Genomic DNA, 27,154 nt, shown 5'->3' with positions numbered 1-27,154 from the left:
GATTATCAACCTCTCTCTGGGGAACGAAAAAAAAAAAAAAAAAAAAAAAAATACCAAGTGCATGTTTCAGTTAATCTTTATCTTTCTCTCCATAAGTAAGCAAAGAGTTTACAGTGCAAGTTGATTTCCACAGAACAAGGATCAGACTCCAAACACCAAGAAACAAACAAAAAGGCTTCCAGAGGAATTCACAAAGAAACAAAGCAGAAAAGAGAGGACGGAAGAGATCATGAGAACCAGCAGATCCATGGGAGGGAAGAGGCAAAGCACGTGGGACATGAGGTCCCATTCCAGCTGGGAGGTGTGAGTGCCATACAATCAGAGTCTGGCCCAACTAATCACATTCTTACACATGAGATTCTCCAAGTGAAACAGAGCCCTCACCCTGTTTACACCTGAGCAGAGGTGGGGTCAGGATGGGAATAGTGCTGGGTTGGAGATGGAACACAGGTGGGGGAATAACCTTTCTCTATTTCACCTATTTCTTATCCTTCAGAAAACTGTTCCCATTTTATTTCACTTTCTACTGGCCTGGGACTCCATCCTCCTTCAGTGTCCAGAGGAGGGAACCCCCTGACTACAGGCAGTGGGAGCCAGCAGCACACTGGAGCAGCTCTCTGGGAGATGATCATGCTGTTACCACTGCAGCTGCCAAGCTTAGTCCAGGCTTACAAGCCACACAGTGTGTCACACTGTCCCTGTATTTAACATGACACACCTGTTTCCATGCAGTGATGCCACTGGGTCTAACCTGTAGCAAACAGCTCAGGGCCAGCAATCCTCCCACGAGCCTGAGTAAAAGAGCACCAAGGACTACACTTTGATAGAAAGGTCTCAGTTCATGACAGGACTCCTCACGTTTCATTGTCTAAAGACCACGTGGGTCTAAGACAGCAGCCCCTCCCAGCAAAATATAAAATTCTACTCAAACCCTAGGGTGTTTCCATTCATCAATTTGTAACCCCATGATACTGAACCAAGCCAGCAACAGCAGATCTCCCATTACTTCCCATTCTGGCTTCCCAAAATTCACACATGCTTGGGACCCAATACATTCAAGATACAATAACTTGGTTAATAAGCAAAATGCCCTGAAAAATTAAACTTTGCCTCAGCACTCTCCACTTCCTACTGATATGGAGATGCTTTTCCTCCTACAACTTCCAAATTCCTCCTACAACTTCCCTGAGTGCCTCCCTCAAACCCTTGCCTTAACAGTAGTGTGCAAAAGACCCTTCTGCTCCCTGCATTGCATCAACCTGCTGGGCAAAGATGGAAGGATATGGTTCCTTTCAAACCCAGGTGACAGTGTCCTTTCAGCCAATGGGAGAAGACTTCAAAGAGTTTAACAGTCAGGTCTCTTCTTGCTCTCACTGAGACAGTCCCTTCCTCCCTGTGTGCTCACATGGATTAAACAGGGCTTTCAAAAGTAAGACAGGCTCCTTTACAACAGCCCACCATGAAGGACAAACTGCCAGACCTGGAAGCCAAGGAAAAACTTCTCAAGCATCTTTCCAGGAAAGGACTGGAGAGATTCAGAACCGAGACACAAAGTTATCCTTCAACCTCTTCTCCTTTCATTTAGGTGGAAAAGACTTCCCTATATGTAACTGAGATACCAGGGAGACACCTGCAGCCAGAAGGGATGCCCAGAAACTTTATGGAGCTACAAGGAAGTAACTGCAGTTTCCAAACCCTGTCTCCTGCAGGAATAGCAGCTTCTCCCTTTGCACCCAATTTACAGCTAGTCTTTTTCAGTTAAATGCTGGCTCTGACCAGGACAAGGACAGGGTCAATTTGGTTTCCAAACCACATCCAGAAGCAAAAGAGTACAGAGGAGCTAAGAACAGTCTGATTTCTAGTGCAACCACAACAACGGACAATCCCTTAGGTATCCTTAACTCAAGGTTCATGGTGAAGGGTGAGGGAAGAGAAGTGAGCTGGGGGGAGGGATGCCCAAGCAGGTCCCCATTAAAGCTTTAAATGACAGGGAGGTAAATGAAGTGATTGTCCTTTTGGTCTCTCAGCTGGATGTGAAATGCAGGAGTAGCTGTGATGAAGCAGAAAGCTGCAGTCCTTAGATCCAGTGTATTTCTCTCAGTAGAGCTAAGCGCTCTCTTCAGACCCGCTGAATCTCAAACAGCTTAACATCTGTGTCATACCAGATGGGGGGATCCACATTCCTGAGAGAGAAAGACAAGAGCCACTTTACTCCCTCTGGCCAGTTACACAGAATACAAATGTCACTGTCACGATTACAGGAGCTGGCTGCACAGCATGCCTTCAGCTTTGCATAAAAGGAAATCACTGGTTGAGAGACAATGCACCTTACAGGGATGACAGTATCTACAACATCCCACAAAGCGAGAGCTTTGCATAAAATCTCTGCACCAGACTCTCTGGGCAGCTTTTCTATTCCCTGCTACTGCTAGTTCCCAAACAAGCAGCACTCACAGAACAACCCCCTTCATGTCACCCACTCAAAGTTTTGGAGCAGCTTATTCACCCCAGTCTCTTCTAAGGGAACAACATCTTTCTATCCTGTAAATATGAGATAACCTAGGGATGGCTGAGTGCATGCAATTCTCTCTGTAGGCATCCCAAAAGTCTGGAAGAGAGCAGGCCAGGCTGCACCTAGCTGGCTTACCTCAAATAAATAACTCCCCACATGTAGGTGCGGAACCACATGGCAGTGCCCGAATTCGCCTGGTACTTGCGGATGAGGATGGGGTGAGGCACTGGCAGCAGCCCCACCAAGGTGCCATGCTGCAGGAACTTGAGGATCTCTGACTCATCTGTGAGACCCCTGCCAAGACACAGACCAGGAACATCCTTAGTGTGTCCCACAGACACCTCCAAAACTGCTGCAGCAGAAGGATCAGCATAAACAAATACAGACACTGAGCTGTGGCCAAGGAAAACACATCCCCTCTCCTCTGTAAACAGAGTGGAGAAGGGATCAGACAAACAAGATGTCTGGCAAGGAAAGTAACAGCTCTGCTGAGCCAAGGATGCATTCAATTAAACTTTACAAGGTTTTCCTCAGGGGCACTCCAAATTCAAATTCTGTTAACCTCATTAAACATAACATATCAGCCCTTCCTCTCCAAAAATCTCCTTACTTGTCAATGCAGATCTTCTCCACCTGAGGGACCAGCACCTGTAAGAGCCGCATGATTGTCTGCAGGGGAAGCTTTGACTTCCAAGACATCACCTGTAGGTAGGAAAACAGCAGGCAAATCAGTGTGCTGTGTTAGCAGGTTTTTACAGCTGTCTCCACAATCTCTGCAACAAATGAAGTTTACAATAATCATAAAGCTGGTGGGTGCACAGGAGCTATACAATAAATCCTGGAGCACTAGAATTATGAGGCATTCAATGAGAGCAGTGGGGCATTGGTCTGAAACAAGTAAATACAATATTTCTTTGCAAATGTCAGTAAATTAAAGTTCTGGAGCTTTGACCTCAAGTGCCTGCGAGAAAATGCTGCTCTGGGAGACCCTCTGATGGCAGGGAGTGTGAGGCATTTCTGTCACAATTCTTTCTCATTGTTTTTCCCTCTGTCCAGATGCCCTTACCCAGTCAGGAGATGGAGTCCACTGTCCACTGGAGGATGCACTAGAGAGACGCCGTCGATCCCGCCGGGAATGTGATGCCTCCTATCAATATCAAAGATTATTTTAACAAATAAAAACAAACAAATGCAAATCACACATATAAGTAAGAAATACAATCCATTTTCTGCTTATATTCTCCCCAGGTTTTTTAGATCACTACTGGGAAAGACAGCTCAGCCTGTCCCACTCAAACCCACTCAACCTTCATTGACCAAATCCATGTGCTCTGACCCAAAGAGTGACAATATCTGATGAAGTTTGAGGACCCTGTGGAAGGTCACAGCTCCAGCTACCACTGTTGACACTCCACTGGAACAATCCACAGTGGCAGAGTTAAAACAGGACTGACAAGAGACTGTTCAGGCATGCTTCTTTCTTTTGGCACAGAGATTAAATAGCTAGAGGCCACATATTTTTCAGCTTCTCTCTACTGAGTATCTCTGGGATTATTTTGTGTCCATTCTGGACTATCTTAAAGAGCATTTTTCCAAGGGTAGGTTCCCAGCAACTCCTATCTAAAAGCTCTTGCCTCTTGAGCACTCAACCATATTGAATATTTCCATATTCATGATGGGAAGGAGGGAAGGAAATAACCCCCTAAAACCCTCTACTAGAGAGGCTTTTTCCTTTAGCAATGCTCCCTGACCATTCACTGCTACAGCCTAGAGCTGACTTTTTTACAAAACAAATGGGCACAGCACTTCCTTCCAACAGCCATCCTTCATCTCCACATGCACAGACTCATTCACTCATCACCTTCACAACCAGAAACAGACAGTTTGGGGTAGAGCTGTGCAGTGCTTTTTCAGCTGGGGCAGCTCAAACCAGCTGCTGGACACAGATGGAAAGACCCATGATCATGTTTCATGGGCTGCTGGAAGAAGAAAACCTTCTACAAGTTCTCAGCCAAGATCTCATTTAATGACAACATAATTAATTGTGAGCTTAAGATGTCTTGCTGGCCACAGGCCTTCACCTGGTACCAGGCAAGGCCAGGAAGGGTAAGTAAAATTGGTCTTAGGGTATTTTGGAATTCTGTACATTCCAATTTATTCAAAGCCACTCTGAGGGCAGCATCTCAGCTCAGCCTTCATGGGAACACATTGTTCACAGCATTAGCTAGCTAAAAGATTCTGGTAGAGCTCTCAATCCCAAGGGAGATGAAAAAGAAGCAGGAGTGAGAACGTGAGTTGAAAAGATCAGGATCAGGAGGTTTCATGAACCTCCTCTGACAATTCTGCATTCACTGCTCTGTCATAGTCTTCATGATGGAGAAAGCTCACTCAAGTGCCCCAGCTCTTCTGTCACAGCACAAACATGAAACACCCAAGATGATGCAACAGCCCTTTTGAGCCACGTTGTGTCCCAGCACTCTGCATGTGTGCACACTGCCTTTAGTGTGATGCCCTTCTTCAATGGGCCAACAGATCTCTTCTAACCCCTCATTTCTGCTCACTTCACACCTGACCTTCCCTGCACACCAGTGTCTGGCCTTACCCCACTCCAGGGCTCCCCATCACTCAGGGCTGCAGGTGGGTTTCGCTCTGGTGACAACTGGGAAGCCTCAGGCTCCAGTGAACGCATGGTCCCATCCTCTGACACCTGGGACTTCTCTGTGAGCTTGTCAATCCCTGTGCTCAAAAGAGGAAAACTCAGAAACACAAACTAATTAAATATGTTCAAAAGCAGAGGGTTCTTCTCTGTCCCACTATGCACAGACATCCTGTGTCTCTGCTGATACTGGAAAAGCTCCCCTTTCAACAGGAGAAGCAAGATTTAGCTTTGATTTCACAACCCCAAAGGAGTTTTTCTCTATGAAAATGGTCCCTGAGGAGGAGGAACACAGGTTCACATGGATAGAGTTAACCTAAGGCAACAGGTCAAGATTAGGACAAATGGTCATGTGGACACTAAGTCTGAGAGGACAGAAACTCAATGCAGTTTGTTTGTGATCAGCTTGGGCCAACTGATCTGAAGTTCAGACTGAAAGGCAGTTAAGTTATTCACAAATGTAAACTCTTAATCTCTCCACACCCAGTGAATGGGTGAGTCCACACCATATTCCAGAGAAAACAAACCTCTCTGCAGTCCCAAAGGTAAACTAAAGCTCACCTGGAGTAGCCACCAGACTGGCCTTCAGCGTCCCTGGCTCAGCAGGGGCAGCAGGACGTGACCCTTCCATGGAGAGCCCGTCCTGGGAGTTGGTGCGAGAGATGGGCTCAGGGCTCCTCTTCTTGCGCTGCAGCCCCTTCTGGATGGACTGCGCGTCCGTGGGCAGGTTGGCCAGCTGGTGGAACACGTTCCGCTTGCGGATGACGGCGTACACCAGATTGGAGTTCCCTGCAAAAGAAGGGAGGCTCAAAGAGCTCTGCCAACCCAGCACGGCTCACTGGTGCACAAAGCCTGACTGCTCTCACCCACAAAGGCAGTGGCATAGGGGAAAAAGAGCAGAGCTCAATATCCTCTTAGCTGTTACAAAGCGCTGCAGAAAATTCAGTGAAATCCTTCCTAGGCTGGAAAGCTGACAAGAAATGGTTTGGTGAGGGATACTCAAACAGCTGAGAGGAAAAAGTTTAAACCACGAATTAGCATCTATTTTGGAAGAAAAGGTTACTAGCCAAGGTTCAATATTTTTCCATCTTCAAAAAAACTCACAAAACACATCAGGGCATTTAATTTGAGGAGACACAGGCTTGAAATAGCAAAGCCAAAAGGCCAGAATTCTTAATGCTTGCAAGATGGCACAGAACAGAATGAAACCACCCTCTAAACACAAATATGAAACACAAATTACATCCACAAAGGCTGGTCTTGGATTTAGCAACTGCCACATGCAAGATTCCCATCAAGGAAGCAGAATGGCCATTCTTGATTTGCAAGTTTAAAGCAAAAAAACTAAATTTAGTCCAGTTTTAGGGGTTTTATTATTTACATATTATTAAGAGGGAAAGCATTAGGCATTTCTTGGAAAGTAACAAATATCAGAACTTTCTCTGGACGAGGTGGTTTGGTCTTCAGCTTCCAGAGATCTACCAAAGCAGAAATGAGAGGCACCTGAAAGTTGTTTTGTCCCATCACCTACATTGCTGAGCAACATGAGCAGTTTCATAACAACTTTCAGCCAGTCACAACTTACATGTTACACACTTTTTTTCTTTTGCTCTCTGTGCATCTCATCTTCTGCAAGAGAGCTGAGGTTATGCTGATAATTAGCTGCCATCTCATTTTGCTCTAACCAAATTTGCCTGGGCCAGGACCCAACACTGATTATCTACTAACCAAACTTCTCAGCCCTATGTAGCTGATTTCTACACTTCTCAGCTCCTCTCATCTCCTTGGACTCTCTCTGAACTTCCATCTGACATTCTCTTGGACTAAACTAGTGCAAACCCACTAAATAAAGCAGTCTGTTACCATCAAACTGGTACTGAATGATGTTGTTGAAAACTTCCAGCAAGAAGAAAACAAGATGGTGGTTCTGTACAGCAGAGAATAGGAACCAGGTGGTGGAAAAAGCCTCCAAGAGATGCAGTAACTTGTTAGCAGCCACCATGGAGAGAGACTTCAGGTATGGAGACACTGTGGAAGGCAAACAAATTAAAACTGGAGAAAGAACCAAGATGTACTTATTCTCAAAAATACACCACTAAAAATGTTGCTTTTATGGCCTTCCCACCCTTGCACTTCTGAGAAAGCCTCATGGAATAGCTGAGCCAAACAGTTCCACAAAAGTATTTCCAAATACAAAGCAAGGAAACAGAGATATTGCCTAGTAGAAGGAGGCATTGCTGCTTTTAGAGGGTTTTGTTTAGTCTAACACTAATAACTGCACCTCTGCTGGGCCTCCTGAAAAGCTTCACAACTGGAGCCAGCCGGGCACTCACTGGAAGGGAAGCACTGCCACCATGAGGAGGTGGCACTCCCTGCTGGAGAGGGACAGTACTGCTAACTACCCTCACCAGGCCTGCTGGCCAATGTCCTGTTGCCACCCCAAGGGAGCTCCAGGACCCTGCTGTCCCTCCCTCTGCCCCATCTGACCATGCATGCAGATCTTATCTGCACTGGCCCCTCCAGTACAGGCTGGAAGGGATGAGTTTCCAGCAGCAGGCACTGGCCAGTGTTAAGGAACACAGGTAGGGGCACAGGGAGAGGGGAGTGAGAGCACTGTGGGCTGTGGTTTCTCCCCCACAGCTCTCACCGTTGACAACGATGGTGAGCAGGCAGTCGAAGAGGGGCTGCAGCCGCTGGTGCCCGCTGGTGATGATCTTGTGAAAGACCTGTGGAAGGAAGGAGCTCTTGAGCAAGGCAGCACCTTACTGAAAGCACCCTCTCAACCAAAACCAGTGCCACCCCCACACTAATCATCTGCTGACACCATTCCTCCCTAGGCAGGGCCCTGCACACACAATTACACAGGTGGGGAAGGCTGCTCTCACTGCAGACTCACACTCCAGGAGTACAAGCTTTCATTTACAAGGAATCCTTTGGGAACGTGATTAGGGCCCTACAACACCACAAACAGAAACTGACTGTAAGCTGTTCCACAATGTTCAGGCAGCCTGGGACAAAATGAAACTGCCAGGAATTAAGAGACACCTCCACCTCCAACAGACTTTGACTGACCCTTGATAGCTGCTTGAAACACCACAGAACTAATCATTTTACATTTGATTTTAGTGTAAACTTCTAACTCAAATGTTTGTCCTATTTTTAACTATATCCCCAGACATGAAAAGATTCAAGTGCCTTGTAACCAGTTCAGACATTTGCAATCTTGGCCTTCCCACCTTCAGCTGGCATGTCTATAGGGAAGTCCTAAGCATAATTAAAACAAAGAGATGATCTGAGATTAATGGAATGCAAGGGCAAAACACACAGCATCAAGAGCAGTTATGATGGGCAGGTTTCTTCCTACTCCTTTTAATATGAATCTCCTCTTGGAGATTTATCAGAAGACATTCTTCTCTGGCAAATGAGAACAAGACAGAAGGGAAGCACCTGAGGTTCCTATTGCAAAGCACACAGCTGCTAATAGCAGTGTTGTGGGCAGACTGAAAAGTCAATGAAACTTGCAGCAATCTAAAGCTGTCATGCTGAGCTTGGTGTCTCTGCTGTCCCCATTGACAGATGTGTTCCACAGACCTCTGGTTGCCTGTGTTAGAGTCAGGTCTCCTACCTTCCCTACCAATAATGTCTAGCAGAGGGCATGCACCCACCCCCCCATGACAGCAGTGCAGCACCATGAGGAGTCCTGTTCTTTGGCATTATACCATGCAGATGGAATTGCACCTCATGCACATGCACCCTGTCAGACACATCACTTCAGGTTAACAGTGGGCATCCCACACACTTCCTAGCTATTCAGTGGCCTTCCAGTCTAGGGAGGACAAGTATATTGAAGGGGATAATTATTTGTGGAGCTAGGGGGGTTCAAGAAGTGCTGGAGCTGTACTCACTATGATGAGCAGGTCTGCATGTGTCCCTGTGAAGACAGGGATGTCCATAGGCACTCGTACAGAATACGGCTTGTTCAGTCGCACCCCGAAGTTTCGCTCCCCACTGAGGAGCAGCAGGATAAAGACCCCAATGTGCATCAAGCCCACTCGTGCTGCAAGGAGAAGAAAAAAAACAACAGTAAAACATGTCACAGTGAGGCCAGTGGAATTCTGTGAGAGGCAGTGAGGAGAGAGGAAAAACACTATGGGACTGATAAAAAACTGCACAGACTAAACCATTCTGATAAAGGACATCCCACACAGAGCTCCCTCCATTGCCAGCACTAGTGTCCTTCCCAAGCACATCTGTGTTAAGTCTTATCAGTTAAGTCTTAGATGCTTTTCTTCATTAAGTTCTTAATGTAAACCCATCATCATAGTAGGGAAGATGTGACTACTCTCCACTACACAACGATGGAGTTATGCCTGATTTACCCCCATGGCAAGAGCAGATTGCTCATTTTTCCCTCTTCACTGGATCAGGGACATAATTTTTAACACAAGGACTCAAAATGTTAACACATACTAAGGAAGGATCTCCCTTCCCTATATTGCAGGATAGATTGTGTCCTGCTTCTAGATTTTTACAGACACCAGAACTCAATTAACTGACAGCTCCACTCCATGTCTGTAGGTCAGGGACATACACTCAAGACACTGCCAAGTGATAGGGAGGAAACATCTCAAAAACATTCTAGCTCTACTGTCAAGCACAAATTGTTCCAAATACTGAAAATAACCAACTTACACTGGTCTGCTCTGGCATCATTGAGAAAATACAAGATTGGGACAAGAATGTCCAGAACATCACTGCTCTTCAGCACAAAGAAGAGGAATTTCTGGAAGACAAGTGAGGATTTCAGACATTTTTAAGTATATACTCTGCACCATCCACAGGACTCAGGACAGGCAGTCTCAAGCTAATCAGTCTCTCAAGAACATTAAAAAGGCTGGTGTATGCACTACCTCATCAACTCCAGTGTTATTTGTACAGTTATTATAATACCTGCTGCAGGTACCAGCACAGACCTTCAGGAGCTGCAGCCCCTCTCCCAGGCTGTCCCTACAGCCAGATCTCCAACCTCTGCATCAGTGGGGCTGATGAGCACAGCACCCAGAGCCACTGCCAACTACCCACCACAGCCCTTCACCAGGGCTTGGTGCAGCCAGAGCCACAACAGCCAAGCTGGGGTGAAGCTCAGCAAGAAGCAGCTCCTCACCTTGTTAAAGTCACAGAGTTTCCAGAAGAGGACAAGGAGTTCCTGATGGAATTGTATCTTCTTTGCAGAGTTTGGCAGGTATGTCTGGACCAGTGGGTTTGATAACAAGCGAGCCACTCCTTTCAGAATGAACTGGAAATCCTGCCAAAAGATCAGGAAAGAGACTATGGTGGGCCCAGGGCTAACACAACCAGCATGAAATCAGATAGGGAACAGTGCAGGATGGGAACATGTTACCTCTTCCCGGTGTATCCTTGAGAGGTAATTCACAAACAGATTGTCTGGTCCAGGAGGCTGTGTTCAAAGAAAACGAGAGAAATGCTTACTGGCAATAAGGTGTATTCAGGAAGTTGAAGTATAACCACCAAGGTCTCTCACCTCAGCTTTCTGCTCTGGATGATCCAACTTTAAATGCAAAGAGAGAGCACACTGCAGGAAATAGTAAAGCCAGGGGCTTTTCACTTACATGCTCCTGATTCAAATCAGTGACCAAATTTGGTATTTTGGTGATGGATGGGTCTTCAGTGACTACAGGACTGAAGCAGGATTGGAACAGAGAGAGCAGACTGTGAGGGGAGTAGCAGCACTGAGTCCTTCAGCTCAACATTCAATAGAAGCTGGTGTGAGAGAACCCCAGTGAGTTCAGGAGAGCAGCAAACACAGATTCCAGTATCACTCACATCCACATCATCCATGGCTGTGCCAGTGGTTGTGCCATCCACAGTGGGACTTGAACTGGTGGAGCTGTCATAGTCCAGGGTGACGATCAGCACCTGCGCCGCCTCCTCCACCAGCGGCTCGCGGTAGTCAGAGAAAAGCAGGTGATTGTAAGGAATCCCATAACCCACGGGGTCGTAGGCACACACAACGTTCAGCAGAGAGGTGAAGAGTGGGAGTGCATGTCTGAGGAGGAGAAAAAGCTCTCAGAAAGCAGCAGCAGGAAACTGGAAATGGACAGGTATATCTCTCCACAGGAGTCTGGGGCCATGACAAAACACAATCCTCCTCTCTAACCTGTGAAAGCAGGCCATGACTGAGCAGCCCAGACCCGAGAGCCAGCACTCCAGCTCACAGCTGGGCTCCTGGACTACAGCTCAGAGGGGAGGGGAGGTGAAAAAACCCACGTGGGCTCCCAGAGGAATCTTGTGCAAAATGTGAAAATGGGAAAGGAACCTCAAAGCTCTCTAGCCTCTGGAAAGACAAAGCCATGTTTTCAGCCTCCAGCCAGGTTTGTACTCCCCCAGGATGAGTGAGTGTCACCTGAGGAGCTGAAGTCCCAGAGGTAAAATGTCACTAGAGGGCAGCATTCATCAGCCACCAACACCACACCCCCTTCCCAAGGGAACAGGGTCTACAGCAAGGAACGGGATCTGCCATTTCCCACAGGGCAGGGATCAGTCCTGCAGCAAACTTCAGTGGGCACCGTGCTCAGATTCTCCTTTTGCTGCTCAGAAACACTTCTCACTAAGCAGAAATACTAATGGGGTGTACATGAGACAGGGACAAGGTAAAAGAACTGTCCCTGGATGTTGGAGGTAACAACTCCTATAGCTTCCCATTACCAGAACACTCCATGGAACAGATTTGAAGATGTTTTTCCCCTGACACCCAGGCCCCCACCCTTTACCCTTACCTGTTCTCTGTAGAGCAGAAAAACTGTACCCAGGGGTTGGTGTTGCTGCTGTCTGAGGAGGGAGGCAGGTACATGGCCTCAGAGAAACAGGTCAGCAGCAGCTTCAGCAGCTCTGTCCTGGAAGGAGAATTAAAGGCCTGGAGCCATTCAGGAGCAGGGACTGGGCGAAGGAGGCACAACAATCACCACAACAACACATAAGGAAGGCTCAGTCCTGTCTAGAAAGCCCTTCTGAGAGAGAGCTAAGCCCATTTAACTTCCTAAGCCATACTTCTGTCACTGGCACAAAGATGAGCAGAATTGCTGCCTTACAAAAAAGAAATCCAGTACAGAGCTCCTTGGCATTTCTAGAACAGCAGTGTTTACCCAGTTGCTGCAGACAGTCCAATTCCCATCTTACACTAGGAAAAGTTGTTCAAAAGGTCTGCTGGGTTTTTTTCTGTTGCCAGTCCTGTTACCTTGGAAAGGAGCAAGCAGAAAGCTCCTTGGGAATCATGGATACTCAAAGAGGCAATGACAGCTCATCTCCCACATATCTCCCTCTCCTGAGCCCAGTTTCTTTCCATTCTGCCTTGGCAGAAGCTCTTACCTATTCAAGTCATGGATGTAGTTGGGTTGTGGAGAATGAGCAAAGCCCACTCCTGCCTCCCAGATGTACTCACAGCTGTCAATGGAGTGGATATCTTCTGCTGTGTCCTGTGAGAGAAATAAGAGATTGAATCACAGAATGCAGGAGCCAGAATTGGCAGCAATGGTGGTATATCCAAGGCAGTTCAGCCCCTCTCTCCAGAAAAAAAAACAGCAGAGAAGCATCCAGCCAGTAGAACTGTACATAATCTCTCTCCCAGACCTGAAAATGCAGGTGCTGATACCTTCAAAGAGCTCAGCCTTTGCAAGCAAGGAATAAAACACAGAGGTACAAGTATCCTCCATGATGGAGGAAGCCCAGATTTCCAGCCATAAATTTAGGACTGACTTCAGTGGGAATATGGGTCAGTTCTGTGTCTCTTTTGCCCATTGTCTCACAGTTCTTCCTCTTTATTCAGTGATATTTCAGCCAACATCCACCACAACCTGTATGTTTGGGGCCATATGCTGCTGAACGTGAACATGAGGTGCTGGTACCCATCTCTCTGCTCTTAGGCTGCAATCAGACCAAGTCCAGAGAAGGAAAATCAGCTCAGCAAAGACTACAGAGGCTGCAGGCAGCAGACAGGCAGCCAGCAGCAAGGAACATAAATCATTCACAATCTCAGTGTCTAATTCCAGTTGCCCAGAACCCTGAAAAACCAGTCTGGCTGCTGCTAAGGGAAAAATCACAGGTGCAAGTGGTGGGGGAAGGCTCTTCCAGGAAAACCCATTGTCACCCTGACTTGTGCAATCCATCCCAGGTGACAGCACTGGACAGCAAGTCCATCTGTTTCAGCACACTTACTCATAGTACATGGGTAGCTCTGACCCAGCCTTGCCCCTTCAGCCCCAGGTGACAGATTTCAACTCTCTTTCTATTATTCAGAAACTCCAAGCAATCAATTCAGTACTCGGATTTGTCAAGGAATTTTGCAGCCATCAAACACACCATGGTTTAACATGTTCATTTTTAGTTTGTGTCAGATCTATCCCCAAAAGGAGTCCTGTTTTTTTTTGTTTATAGACTGAACCTACAGAAAACACAAGAGTCACTGGCAAGGAGAAGGAGGGAGGGAGATGCATCACAAGCTGTTTTCTGTTCTTAGCACACCTGGTAGGAGATCTCTGCTTCAGGAAAATTCTCTGAAGCACAGACAGTCACCATAAGGATCAGAAAATACTTCAATGTCTTTGCTGCCATGATACAAAGAGGGAGAAGAGGTGGAAAGACACAACAGAGGCCATCTACTCATTTACATCACAGCACACGTGAGCAGACAAACATCTGCTTCCTGCCCTGGGCTGCACCAAACTGCCAGAGAAAGGAACAAGGTGCTAAAGGTCTCTGCTCTGCTGGCAACAACAGAAGAGCAATTGTTTGCCAGCACAGCCACCTTTTCCTGAGGGGTGAGCTGTAGTGTGGGGATAGCTGCCAGCCACTCCATTTGAGATTCATCCCCAGAACATCTGTTCTAGAAAGCACAAACACCATACTATGAACCCAAAAGAATGATCAATATCACTCACTGTGGGCTCAAGCTCAGCAAATCTGTATTTTCCTGTCTGCAGGTTTGTAGGAAGCTGCTGGGGTTTCCCAGGATCCCCCCAGCATGCAGGAATCTGCCTCTATGCAGATAATCTCATGATTCTTTCAACTCACCACCATGCTCCTCCTGTGGCTCTGCACAGTGAAGTCGGGACAAAAGAGCAGATCTGTGACAGCCAGGAGCAACGACTCAGCCAGGGGCCGGGCATTCTCATCATCTTCATCTCCCTGAAGTGACAAAGAAGAGCACTGTCAGTTCAGGGTGAGCAAAAAAGCACACACTAACACCAGTCTGGTACAGCACAAGAAGATACACTCCCCAAAAACACACAGCAAGGCAAGACATTACACAGGGACAAGAGAGAACAAAAGGAACAAAGGAACAAAAATCCAGACAGTACAGAAATTTCTCTCTGTATGGCAATGACTGAACAGGAACAAGCTCTTTAATGACAGCAAACTAAGCAGACAAAGGCATGGAGATGCCAGGGAAAAAGAACAGTAGCACTGGGTACACCTTGCCACGTGGGCTGGCTTCTTAAGGACAAAAGGAGAGAGAAGCATTGACACAGAGAAGGTTTTACATTCATGAAGGAAGGTGATTTGGATGGTGCACAGATACAGCAATAGGCAGAAGCCAACCAGCAGCAATAAGGTGTAAAATTCCTGTAAGTTCTTTCTGCATGGGCTGCCCAGAACTGGAAGTGACAGAACAGGGTGAGACTATGTGCATCAGGCAAAGGGCTGCCCCAGCCTGCCACGACAGAGCAAGCATGACAGCAGAGAGGATTTTGCCATCTCCAGCATTCAAAGAAATCTCTCCAAGCACGCATGGCTACTCCTCTGCAGCCGTTGCCACGGGAAACCTCAGCAGATCCTGCCTGTCAAAGAGCATCCTGCTTGGGAAGCCTTCCCATCACACAGGGGTGCTGGAGGGAAAGGCAGGGAGCAGGAATGGCAGGAGCTTATCTACCTCAGCCAGGCCTCTGTCAGCCTGAGCACAACACACAGCTCTTCAATCACAGCACGAAGCTATGGAGGTAATGGTCTGGGTGGCTCTGAATCTGTCTTGGTGACAGCAGGGAGGATTCCCCAAACAGAGCCCAGATGTAAGAACAGGCACAGAGAGGATGGATGGAGCCAGAGAAGATGCTTTGACTTGTGCTCACAGTCAGAGGTGAAATGACAATCCCAAGGGGATTTCTTCTCCAAAGAGTGATCTTTGCTAAGATCTCGACTGCCAGAAAAAATGTCCCTGCAGGCTGCAGGTACCACCACATCCAAAATAGTGACACACAACAAACCAGTAGATCTCAACACAATACAAACTGCCACAGAGGAGGGAGGAGCCATGGCTCCAGGGATGCCATCCATCACTCCATCATGAAGCAGGTGAAGGATAATCACAGAGATATTTACCAAGAGTCCAGGCATAACATCATCTTCAGTTCCCAGAGAGGAATCCACCACCAGACAGCAAAGCTGTGTCCCCAGATTAGATATGATCCCAGCCACCCTAAGATCTCAGGGCTCTATTTGCTATCTCAGCCTTACAGGTTAAATGCACATGGTTAAATGACTGAACCACAACAGCTACACCCACACGCAGGAGGGTTCTCCAATACAGCACAAGTGGACTGGGCTGTATCACCTTGGGGTGACTCCACGACTCTGAGGCTGAGAAACTCTCTTCTAGGTGCTGAACAAAGTGGAAAAACAGGAGTAACAGCAGCCTGGCTGGATCAGAGCACCAGTCACCCCTGCATGTTCCTTCCCAAAACAGGTTCCTCCATTGTTAAGCCTCTCCAGCACTCCCTGGCCCCTGCAGGTATGAAAGGATGGACAACCACCAACCTCTCAACCACACAAATCACAAAGCACGACTAGCAGACTTCCCTTTTCACCACCCAGAACTTCCTTTTGACATGCCCTCAGGCAAAGCAGATTAGAGGTGACAAGCAGAGACAGCAAGAGCTGCCAGTTTATACTGCACCAACCACTGCCAACCCTTCCCAACTGTCCCCATAGACACTGCACTGCACTTAGACTCAGGAGAACTACATTCTTCAGTACAGCCACACTGACCTGCAGATCAGAAACTCCTAGGAGAGGGCTCTCTATGCACAGAGCAGGAGGGAGCAAGCAAGCAAGTACATAGTCCTGGTACAACTCAGCTGTGCTCTCAGTGCTGCTATTCCTCCTGTCTGCAGAAGATCCTAAAGCACTTTCACCCTGTTCCTCTGAGAGATGCAAAAGAGCACTACTGTGATTGCTCTCCAGTCAGAGAAATGTGGGGAAGCTGAGATACTCCCCAGGGTTATGCATGTCACTGACAGAGCCATAAACAGAACAACTCTTTAATCACTCTTGTTTAGTTGTGGGCTTCTAGGTAAGGCCCCTAGCTAAAACTCTATCCCCCAGCTCATAAGCAGGGTATTGAGTCGAGATGCAAAGAGCTTCTCTGGCACTTGTCACTTTAAATGTGACATTGTAAAATCAGTGCAAACAACACCCTGATGCACTTTATTTTGAAACTTAAATCAACTGTAATTAATGGAACAAGGACATTTCAGTCTAAGAAAATCATACAGCCTTCAGTACAGCTCTCATATTCATTAAGACTCATAGCTCCAGTTGTACTAGAGAAGCCCTGCCTCACATATCAGTGCTCTCCTACAGCTACACACAAGTGAAACAAAGGAAGTCAAAGATTTTAGAAAGTGAGTCAAAGACTTTAGAAAGTGCTACTTAACTTCTGACGACATAGAAATAACTGGAATAAAGCTGCATCAAAATATACATAGTGTCTCCTCCCTGCAGCCTCCCCATCACCCTCCAGAAAGAAGAGTAAGTGACAAGAGACAGACCCCTCCTCGGCCAGCCCCAGGGACAGTTGACCAGAAGAAACCTCTCCAGTCTGGGTCCTCGAAGATGTAAGGCAGGATACGGGTCAGGAGCCGACAGCAGTTCAAGACAATTTGTCTCTCCTTCTCTGTGTGGCAGCCACTCTCTGCTCCCTGCACCAGCTTCTCCACAGCCTGAAGGAAACAAAACAAAGTAAGGCAGCACTAACCTGGGCACAAGCTAACAAGAGCTAGGCAGGTCTGTCCTGCTAGTGATACCCTCACACAGACCTATAAGCAGTTCTTGGGAGTCCATTTTCGCTCAGTTTAGTGGCACTGCTGCTGTTTGAAACTCTGTAAAAAACAGGGTTAATGATTTTAAACAGACCTTCTTGAATTTCTGCTGTTCCACTGCAAGAGACCTCAAATGCCAGGGCTAATCCATGCAGCACACGTGTGGTGCCACGTGAGATAGACAGCCAAAGCACCAGAAGGCTCCTCCAGCACTGCTCCATGACACCACACACTGAAAAGGGCAGATAAGATTAATCAGCTGCAAGTACCCAAGATGCAGGCAGCAAGGAGCAAGGCAGCAGCACTGTGCTGCACTGTGTGAGGCACTGGTAGGGGATGATCACACACAGACACACAGTCTGACAGCTCTATCTGTGTGATTACAGCAGGGACCTCCCCTGACTCAGGAGGTGGGAGCTAAGCTGCTGCCTGTGTTAAGCACAGGGATACAGCCCCCAGCAGCATCTGTCAAGGTCCTGCTGCAGAAGAGGGTTGTAGCCCAGGTTTCCCTACTGCCCCTGTGAACAGGACTCTGGAACAGCTCTGGAAAGAACTCCTGGGCTGAGACTCTGCAGCCCACCCAGGGGCTGCTGCAACTGCCAGTGGAGGGGTCACTGGGCTTTTCAGAATAGATGTGGGTCCCACCAGGCAGCAACCACAGCCACAGAAGGCAGTTACAGGAGGTTTTACCCCCAGTCAGAAAAAAGCAGTCTCTTCCCTCCACGGCTGCACCCACTTGCTCTTACTCCCTGATCCCAAGGGGAAACAGAGGGGAAATGAAAGCCAAAACATTTAACAAGGATTCACCTTGCTGCTTTTTAATTCATGAGGTCATGTGCCCCTGCTTATTTTCATGGCAGACTGCCTGGGTCACTGACTCTGCCAGACTGCGTCACTGCATTAATGGGCATTTAAGTGCTGTTTGCCCCAGCCTGTCACACACTAACTGAGCTTAACAATTTTTTCAGACACACTTATGACTGTACAGCCTGAATCTCCAACCATGGCTGTAAATGACATTTCTCCACAAACACACAGCATTGCTAAGTCCAGTAGAACATTGCACATGGCACAGCTCAGGGCCCTCAGACTGGCAAAAGCACTGCTGGAGTCTTGTGGGCTCTTGTGACACACTGTAGTGGTTTTGGTTTGCCAGTTTGAGTTTTATCCCAATATCCCAAGATCCATGGCTCATGGATAAACAGTCCTGCAGTCACAAGGCCTCCCAACACACCTGTTTCCAGCAGGGAGAAGAGACCATATTTTAGTCAAACTGCTCACTGCCAGAAGTGAATACCAGGGAAAAAAACATTGCAGTTTTCTCATTTTCATAGAGGTATCTTCACTATGATTCAGAAAGTCTCATTCACATATCGTAGAGAAGGAAAGAAGAACAGGATGGCAGCAACTATTCAAAACAGGAAAAATGCCATTCCAAATGTTTCCAACTACAAATTCAAAGCTACTTTTGGCATGGCTCAAATCAGGAGCATTGTTAACACCTGCACTTTCCCAGGCAGACTAAGTCTCAGGCTGTTGCTCACCAGTTTGACAATTTGCTAAACCTGGCAGGATAGGAAATGGTGTTCAATGTCCCTGTGCTCCAGACAAGGACATGACAACAGCAGAAGCAGTCTCAGCAATGTTCTGTTATCATTGCAGAAGGAAGAAAAGTCTTAAGATACTCCTTGAACTTTAGGCATTTGTGCAGTGACAGTCTGCACATCCCTCTGGGATCTCTCAGCTTGAAGCCAGGCTGGTGCATGGTGAGGTACAATTAGGTGCAGACAAGGAATGGGACGTTTCAGCCTCACCACAAATATGCAGCCTTGCTACAAAGTCCCCTGAGCAAGAAGCAGTTTTTAGAGCAGGCAAGATCCAAGAGGACAGAGTGAAACACAGGAAGGGGACAAGAGGGAAAAGGCTCCAAACTGATCAAATGCCAGCTATGGTCTGTGCTAACCTATGAGAGGAAGGGTTGAGAATTACCCTCCGGAAGAAACACAGAGAAGCAAGCACATTGTGTGGTACAAGGTACCTGTTATCCCTTGGAAACCACAATGCTGTTGATCCAGGGATCCCTGCTAGCACAGCTTCAAGGAATACAACAGCACCAAACTCACCTTGTAACACAAAGTTGCCAAATTTGAAGGTGATTCTTCTCTCACTGCTCGGATCTCTGCAGCTGGTACAAGGGCAAAGACATCCTGCACTGATGTGGCAGTGTCTGCCCAGAACTGGTCCCAAAAGGCATCATCCGTGGCTTCCACAGGCTGTGAAGAGACAATTGTGCTTACAGATGTAGAACTACCATTCCACAAGATCCAGTCATCAGCAATTATGCCTGGCTTGGGGATGGGATGAGGCCAGAACAGGTTCAATAAAACATACTAGCACTGGTTTTATAGGTCAGCCTCTGTTTCCAGGACTTTGGATGATTTATCTCCCAAATTGAACATCCCTTCAGACTTACAGGAACCTTTGTGTTTGTCTGCAACTGCTGCAAGTAACTCAAGATCTTTACCACTGCACATGGGCCAGGCTGTCCTTGTGCACACTGCCACCTTCAGAGCCCTAAGTGTGCATTGGAATTACTTCAGTTGTAACCAAAGTCCCAGGAAACAATCAGGAACATCTCATCTGGGCACGAACAGGCCCACAAAACTGACAGACCCAGCTCAAAGCACTTACAGATAAAACACAATTGATCTTTCTGAATCAAATATTTATAGAGAACTGAACTCAATGCAGCCAGTTGCTGCCAAGGCTTTGTTCTTAAAAAGCACTAAGTGTGCCATTCAAAGAGGAGATGGAAGAAGGAGACCAAAGAAAACAATCCATCTCAAACCTGTGGTCTCAGAAGCCCAGCCCCCAATCCAGCCCTGGGAACACACCTATTTCCACTACATTTTCTGCTAATACTTGCCAAGAGATAGGCACTGCCCAAACACAGCTGGGAGTGCCAGGGGTCCAGCTACAGGATGGGATGAGATGGGATGGGATAAACACATGCCTGTTTATGGCAAGCAGTGTGAGGGATGGATCCATTATTTCAATAAGAAGAGGAAAATGGGAGCTTTCCCAGGAGTTTCAGCAGCCATGCTGTGGGCATGCTTGGCAGGTGAGAAGAGCTGCTCACCTGAGCACCTGCAGCCCTTGGCTTGGGGAGAGGAGGAGCCTCCTGCCCGTGACCAGCACCAGCTCCAAAGCAAACAGCAGTGCTGGCTGAGGGCAATAATCAGCACTGTTGGGTGAGTCTTGCATGTCAGATATGAAGGGTAAAAATATGACTGTGTGTTTAATTTAACCAACTCCTGCCCACTCCCAGATCTGCTGTGGAAGGCAGAAAATTTGCCCAGCTCTGTGCTGTGTCTAAATGCAGCTCAGATGCTGCTTCTGGGAGAACAGGTCATTGACAGCTCTGACAGAGAAATGCTGCACTGCCCCGTTTGCTGTCACCTCCTGAACTAACAGCCACAGCCCACAGGTGTGTGACGTGTCACCACTGCCAAAGACCAGAAAGTGAGAGGGGCCAACTATCCCAGACTGGTACAGCAGGTTATTGCCCTGCAGCTCTTTACCTTAATGCTTCAGTGCTGCTGGTCCTAGTCCTGCCAGTCAGGCAATGAACCAGCCCAAATGACTCCCCAGTCTTTAAAACAAAACCAGAAAAAAGCCCATGTGTGTTCAGATATCTTATTAAACTCAGCTCTAGTGTTGAAAACCTAATTTTTTTCACCTGAACCCCAAAGCAAGATCCCACCAAAACTCTTCCCAAGGGAAGAGCAACCTTTTCCAAATGGTTCAAGACCACAGCTCCTCAGAGGGGACGTGTAGGAACAATCCAATCCAATATTCACAACCTGACTTTCAGCTGAGCATGTGAAGGAGCTGAGTTCTTTGTAACCTGGACAGGAAACACTTAAATGGAAGGAAAGCTATTTTGCACATCTCATCTCTAATTGTACTCCTCAAAAAGAGCCAAGTATTTGGAAATCTGATCTATATAATGCAGGAAATACCCTACAAATCCTACACCCCATTTCAAACCACACACCACAACTTCATGTAGAAGTGCCACATGTACATCCTGGCTGCCTGCCACAGCCACTCCCACTGACAACATCAGGCAGCAATTGCTGCTAATTGGGTATCATGCATAAATAATGCCTTCACTCTCATCTAGAGGGGAAGCAGAAAACCATCTCCCTCCAGTAGACACAGATCCCTTTACCTCCCACTAGCCTGAGGCCTCCTAAGCAGTTGAACACAGCCACTGTTTTACAGATGGCAGCACAACATGGATTGAGAGCTCTGACTGCAGTCCCTTGGAGCAGGGAAGCACAGGGGTGATTCCCTGAGCTGCAACGTTGCATGTACAGCAGTGTTCATGTCAGCTGCCATCTTGGGAACCAGATTACACTAAAACACTGGTACCTCACATTTTTTAATAGCTGCAGCAAATCAGCTCTCCATCAACAGATAGTTTCCCATGTACAATCCTGGGACATGGACTCAGTACTGAGTCACCCACATCCCCACTGCCCCCCTGTTTTTAATTACCAGCCTGGCATCATGAAGCTGCTCAATCCACATAATAGTCATCTCCCTGATAGAACATTACTGGCTGTTTTTAAGGTGATTGTATTCTGCATGCAGCATCTCTGGGGATCTAAATATCCATTTCCTCAGCTGAGCTCACCCAACAGACTGTATCCAGCATCACAGAGGAGAGAAATACAGAGACCTAGATCAGCCTTGTTCACCAGCCAGGGATATCTCCATTTGGAAATGTCAAGATTTAGGTACAAGTGTTGGTACAGCACATGCTGCAATCACAAATCCCAGAGCACCCCTAGCATAACAGTGCTTCAGCCAGAGAGCTCACAAGGAGCTGAATCCTCAGCACAGGTAAGAAAGAGCCTAATGTTCCTCCAGCACAGTGAAGACAACCAGCTCTGCACCATCAGAGTAATGAGGGTAAGAACTGAGTGATCAGTAGCTCGACTCTACTCTGGAAACACAACTGACACATTTGGAGAGCAAAAGGAACTTCCTGACTCACACACATCTCATGGCAGAGGCTGCTGAAGGTACAGAGCTGATTGGCAGAGAGAAACTGTGATGCCCAAACCAAGCTCCACACCAACGGGGTGAGGGAACTGTAAAGCAGAGTGTTGCTGAGGACACTGCAGGCAGATCCAAGGTGATGTGACAGACAGGCAAGGAAGGGAGACTTTTGCCTTCAGTAAAGACCTCCCATTTGCACACTGGCCAAACAAAGGCAAAACCAGTCACTCTGGACACCTCCACTCTTTGTTTTCTACTAGTTGTTAATGTGTTTTAGGTTCTCTGAAACACACCACACACACACTGCAAAAGTTAGGAAAGGAAGGTATTTGGTTTGCAAGCCTCATGCCAGTTACTGAGCAGAGAATCACAGCCTGAGCAAGCAATCCCCAAACAGGATACCTCACAGGAAACAGGAAAACAGAGAGGGCCTGACCATGTCCTAAAAACAGGAAAAGCTCCCAAGGTAAAGTCTCCCCTATTTGTTACTGTCCTCACTCTGACACCAGCACCACCTTCACTTTCTCTTTTAGACACAATTCCTCACAAACTTCAGCAGTCTGTGTGTGTGCATGTTTGTACCTCCTCCTAACCAAGAGCTCTCTGCACTTACTTAAATCAAACATCCATTCCTAACAATTCCTCCAACAAGACCCAACTGGAGGACAGTGCTAAAACTAAGGTTGCTGCAGATCATCAGCAGAGAACCAAGGGACAAGAAGCCACTAGCTTTGCTCAGCTCTTTTTGCTTCTTGCCAGCACTCCAACTAAGCATCCCACAGCCAAGGCACCAACCCTTTGGAGCAGGCTCTCCTTTTTCTGGATCTCAACAGCAGAGCAAGTCCCTCTCCCTGAGCAAAGGCTCAGGTGATATGTTACAGCATATGTTTCCACCCTATAAGTGGCAGAACTGTGGTTTGTAACAACCATTCAAGCAGCACCTGGTTGAGCTTTAGATCAGATAACCCTGCAGGTCCAGGGATTAGTTTGAGGCAATTCACACACCTTTGTAACACCTGTTTGTGAGCCACTGTGCAAAAGGCTTATTCAAAATATAAACAACTAGTAAGATTTTATCCCTCCTGCCAAAGACAGCACCTCTACACAGGCTTCAGAATAGTAATAATTTATTTTTCTACAGGATCTTTGCAGTCAGCAGTGCAGAATCAATGAGAGACTTCAAATCTACCACCAGTTCTCTGCTCTCACAGCAGAGACAGTGTTGCAAAGCAAACTGGAAAATGGGATTTGTAGAAGTCCGGCAGGGAAAGCCCGGGACAAAAGTCAGCTGCGTGAAGTGTTAGTTACAGCTTTGCTTTTAAGACAACTTTGCTTTTGATCAACCTGAGACTCTTGGACAGCTGAGTCAAGCTTGAATACTCTAAGAAATGGTCTGCCAGGAACCAACCTTTCTCCAAGTACAAGATGTGCTTTTATCAGACTCAAGTTAACACCCCATTGTACTTCTGGAATTGCCACACCAGGGAAAAGGAAAGGACTGGGGTTTGTCCCTTAATAATTGATTCTTCCTTGTCTCTTTAAAAGCAGAGCACAGCTCTCATTAAAATCTAACAAGCTGGTACACAAGATCAAAATTCCTTATCTTCTGGCTGGTTGCTGGCAGGAACCCCAACTGATTGGGAAAAGAAAAGGTGGTTCCCCAGCAGTTAAAGCTCCCAGACCAGTTCCCTGCAGTTGACCATCCTTGATGAACTGTCATATTCACAATCCATGTTTCCCTTCATCTGTTAAATAGGCAGCACTTTTATGGGCAATTTGGGAGGGCTCACACATTCTTTATTACAAAGCACATCTGTTTCATTATCAAAGGGATGGGCCCTACCAGTAGAATGAGTGCAGTGTAATGTAATATATACATATCCTATAAAAATCCTAAAGACCATTTCTCCATGTGTGACTATAAATATACATCTGTGGCACAAGTTAATTTCCTCCTTCTGGTAATACTGCGCTGTTTAATCACTGAAATAATTCTGAAGTGATTCTTGTTTTTTAATACTCTTACACCTTTAGAGCTTCTCTTTGGCAGCTAAAAAATCAATTAAGTCAATTCCATGTGTGTCCAGACTTGGTTCTACTTTCAAGTTCTGGGCTCCACGTGTGCTGTAAGCATTCAAATGTTTTGTTCCTTACAGATTTAATTTTTTTTAAATGTTCACCTGGGAACACTTGTTTTTTAATTAAGAAAAGCCTGGAGATTATAAAAACTTGTTTTCAAGAAAAAATTAACTTCTGTGCCAATTCTATACCTTCACCAATGAGAGAACAAAGACTTCTGCTCAACCACTTTTTCCCACCAGAGCCTTAGGAACACCTCAGGTGCATTCTGAGCTCAGAGTTTCACATTACGGATGATTTAACGAAAATCTCTTTGTCCAGCTCCCTAATGTCAGAGGAGAAGGCTGCAAAACAAGAGACAGGCTGCTGAGAAAGCAAAGCATATTATGAGCCAATAGCCTGGAAATATTTGGCTCTGTCCATTATCACAGCCTGGTTTTGGATCCAGGATGTCACGGACCAGGAGGTTTTGCTGCTGGTAAGAGATCAGAAGGCTCCAGGAGAGCCCAGTCACGCATTCTGCACAAAGAAACACTGGTGCCCTTCTACAGAATGTAAATATGGGAGTGCCAACACCCCACCCTTTTCCACATGCAGTCAGTCTCACCTAGATCACAGGGACGTGAAATGAATCCAGCCAAGAATGAAGCTTTTGCTCCTTCCTTTTTATTCTGGGCCCCAGAGAACCTCCTTCCCTTACACAGGTCGATAAACCAGAGGAGGGGAGGGGAGTGCTCTCGCCTGGGCTGCTGATCCAAGGGATTGCCTCATACAGGATTTTCTTTGTGACCAGCAGTCTAGGCAGAGCCCTGTAGGCCTGATTTACTGCCCCCAGTCTCACTTTATAAGCACATTTCCCCATGAAGAAAGGACAGCCCAATGCTGAGGATACCTTGAACCATTCGGCATGCAGAAGAGACTTTGGAAGAATCCCTTAAAAACATTAATTCCCCAACTTTTCTCTTTACCTACATCCACAACTAGTGTTTTTTAAGAATATATTCACAAAAGCCATTCTTTAGCAATGCAGATAAATGTGATACTGCTTTAGAAAGTACAAACATGTTTTTCCAGGCTCTTCCACAGCATTACCCATCTATCATTCAATTCCCAGTAGTAGCCTGTATCTCTCGAGTTTTCAGATTTTTCCTACCATCCTTTACCCTTTTGAATCCATACCCTTTTCTTGTGAATTCATTCCGCATCATTAACTTTCTGCCATCACCCCCACGTTTTCTGAGCAGCTGTTATTGCCTCACTTCTAAAGGTGGATCGTAACAGCTGTGCTCCATTGCAGCTCAGAAGAACCAGAGATGTGACTTCTCAATAGAGCAAAATCCCTCAGCTCCTTAGACAGAAGGGCAGGCTACTAATTTTCTGCTAGTGTGCTGCTACTGCTGGGCACTCCACTTAAAGCAAAAATTAAGCAAGCTCCCAGGACAGGCACAACATATGTTAGACCTCTAGACAGCGACCCTCCCTTCACACAGCCCTGACTTTCACTTAACTCCTTCTCCACCTCAGCCTGCAGAAATAAAGCTTTATTTCACAGGTCACAGTCAGAATCCTCTGCTGCAAACAGCACAGCTGCCCACCAGCCCTTTCCACCAGCTACTGCCTAAAAACAGAGCAAGGTTCTCCAGCTATTATGCGCGGGGGTGGGGGAAAGGATACAGCGAAGGGAGCAGCGGCAAACCGTGTGATGTAAACCCGCAAGCTGAATATATTAGGAGCTGTGGACATCCCTTATGACAGCAGCGTCTGCTCGGTAAGCACAAGACGCTGTTCAGCAAGGCACAAGATGTCACCAGAGGCGGTGACAGGGCCCTCGGCGCACTGGTGACACGGCGACGGGCACAGCCAGCCCTGAGCCCCCGGCCTTCGGGCACGGCCTCGGCGGCAGAGCCCGGCCAGGGCCGGCCCCACAGGCAGGGACCCGCTCGGGGACCGCGCACGGGAGCGCGGCGGTGCCTGGGCAGGGCGGGGGGCGAGGCGCCCCTCAGGGCGGCGGTTCCCGACATGGCGCGGCCCCCCTCGCCCCCCGCCCGAGATGGCGGCCTCACCTGTGTCTTGGTGGTGAGCTGGATCACCGCCTTCCTGAAGTTGAGCTTGGAGTCGGCGCTGCCCATGGTGCGGCCCGGCGGCGGGCAGGGCCGGGCAGGGCTGTCCCCTCACGCCGCCGCTCCCCGGGCCGCCGCTGACGCCATGCCCGTCCCCGCGCCGGCGGATCCCGCTGCCTGCCTCCCTCCTCCTGTCAAAACGGGGCTCGCCGCTCCCGGCCCTCCCCACCCTCCGCCCGCATCCCTCCCTCCCTCCCTCCCTCCCTCTGCCCGCGGCTCCTCCTCCGCCAGCTCTCCATCCCTACATCCCGCCCCGCCGCCTCCCTTTTCCCACCTCCGCCTGCCATCCGTCCGCCGCTTCATCCTTTCCTTCTTGCTCTCCTCCTCGCAGTCCCTTCCATTCATTCCCTTCCCTTTCCTCCCACACTTTGCCTGCCAGAGCCATGGTCCCCACAGCCCCTGCCTCATCTCCACTCACGGCTTTTCTCATTTCTCCTTCCCCGCTATCCCCTCCTGCCTAACCTCCCTCCGCCTTCTCCTCTGCTCCATCCCTTGCCTTATCCCTGCATCAATTTCCTCTGCTCTCATGTCACCGCTTCTCTCCTTTTCTTGCCCCTTTTCCCATTCCTCTGCCCGCAGCCTTTGTCCCCTGGAGCTGCTTTGTCCA

General features: G+C 47.6%; 1 protein-coding gene across 1 annotated transcript; it reads right to left on the bottom strand.

The window, feature by feature from the left end:
* Positions 1–60: 60 nt before the first annotated feature.
* On the bottom strand, positions 61–26,732 carry HID1 (HID1 domain containing). Its single transcript, XM_079323119.1, has 19 exons — positions 26,491–26,732; positions 19,402–19,551; positions 17,009–17,179; positions 14,256–14,369; positions 12,555–12,661; positions 11,966–12,082; positions 11,013–11,235; positions 10,570–10,626; positions 10,333–10,473; positions 9,861–9,951; positions 9,074–9,225; positions 7,816–7,894; positions 7,032–7,196; positions 5,730–5,957; positions 5,115–5,248; positions 3,579–3,659; positions 3,123–3,214; positions 2,648–2,806; positions 61–2,183 (listed from the first exon to the last, which is right to left on the bottom strand). The coding sequence occupies exons 1-19, from the start codon at positions 26,554–26,556 to the stop codon at positions 2,120–2,122; spliced, it is 2,391 nt and encodes a 796-aa protein (XP_079179245.1). The 5' UTR covers positions 26,557–26,732; the 3' UTR covers positions 61–2,119.
* Positions 26,733–27,154: the final 422 nt, after the last annotated feature.

The sequence above is a fragment of the Erithacus rubecula genome (genome assembly GCF_903797595.1).
Source record: "Erithacus rubecula genome assembly, chromosome: 20".
Taxonomy (NCBI): Eukaryota; Metazoa; Chordata; class Aves; order Passeriformes; family Muscicapidae; genus Erithacus; species Erithacus rubecula.
Note: the sequence above shows the minus strand (reverse complement) of the source record. Positions and strands in the feature narration are given on the sequence as shown.

What these genes read in the sequence shown, in the direction of transcription:
- HID1 (XM_079323119.1), bottom strand. Translation starts at nt 26,556, where the DNA reads ATGGGCAGCGCCGACTCCAAGCTCAACTTCAGGAAGGCGGTGATCCAG. An exon ending in GCCACAGGAGGAGCATGGTG is followed by an intron (nt 12,662 to 14,255) that starts GTGAGTTGAAAG and finishes TTTCTCTCACAG; the next exon opens with GACACAGCAGAAGATATCCA. An exon ending in TGATGCCAGAGCAGACCAGT is followed by an intron (nt 9,226 to 9,860) that starts GTAAGTTGGTTA and finishes TTCTCCTTGCAG; the next exon opens with CACGAGTGGGCTTGATGCAC.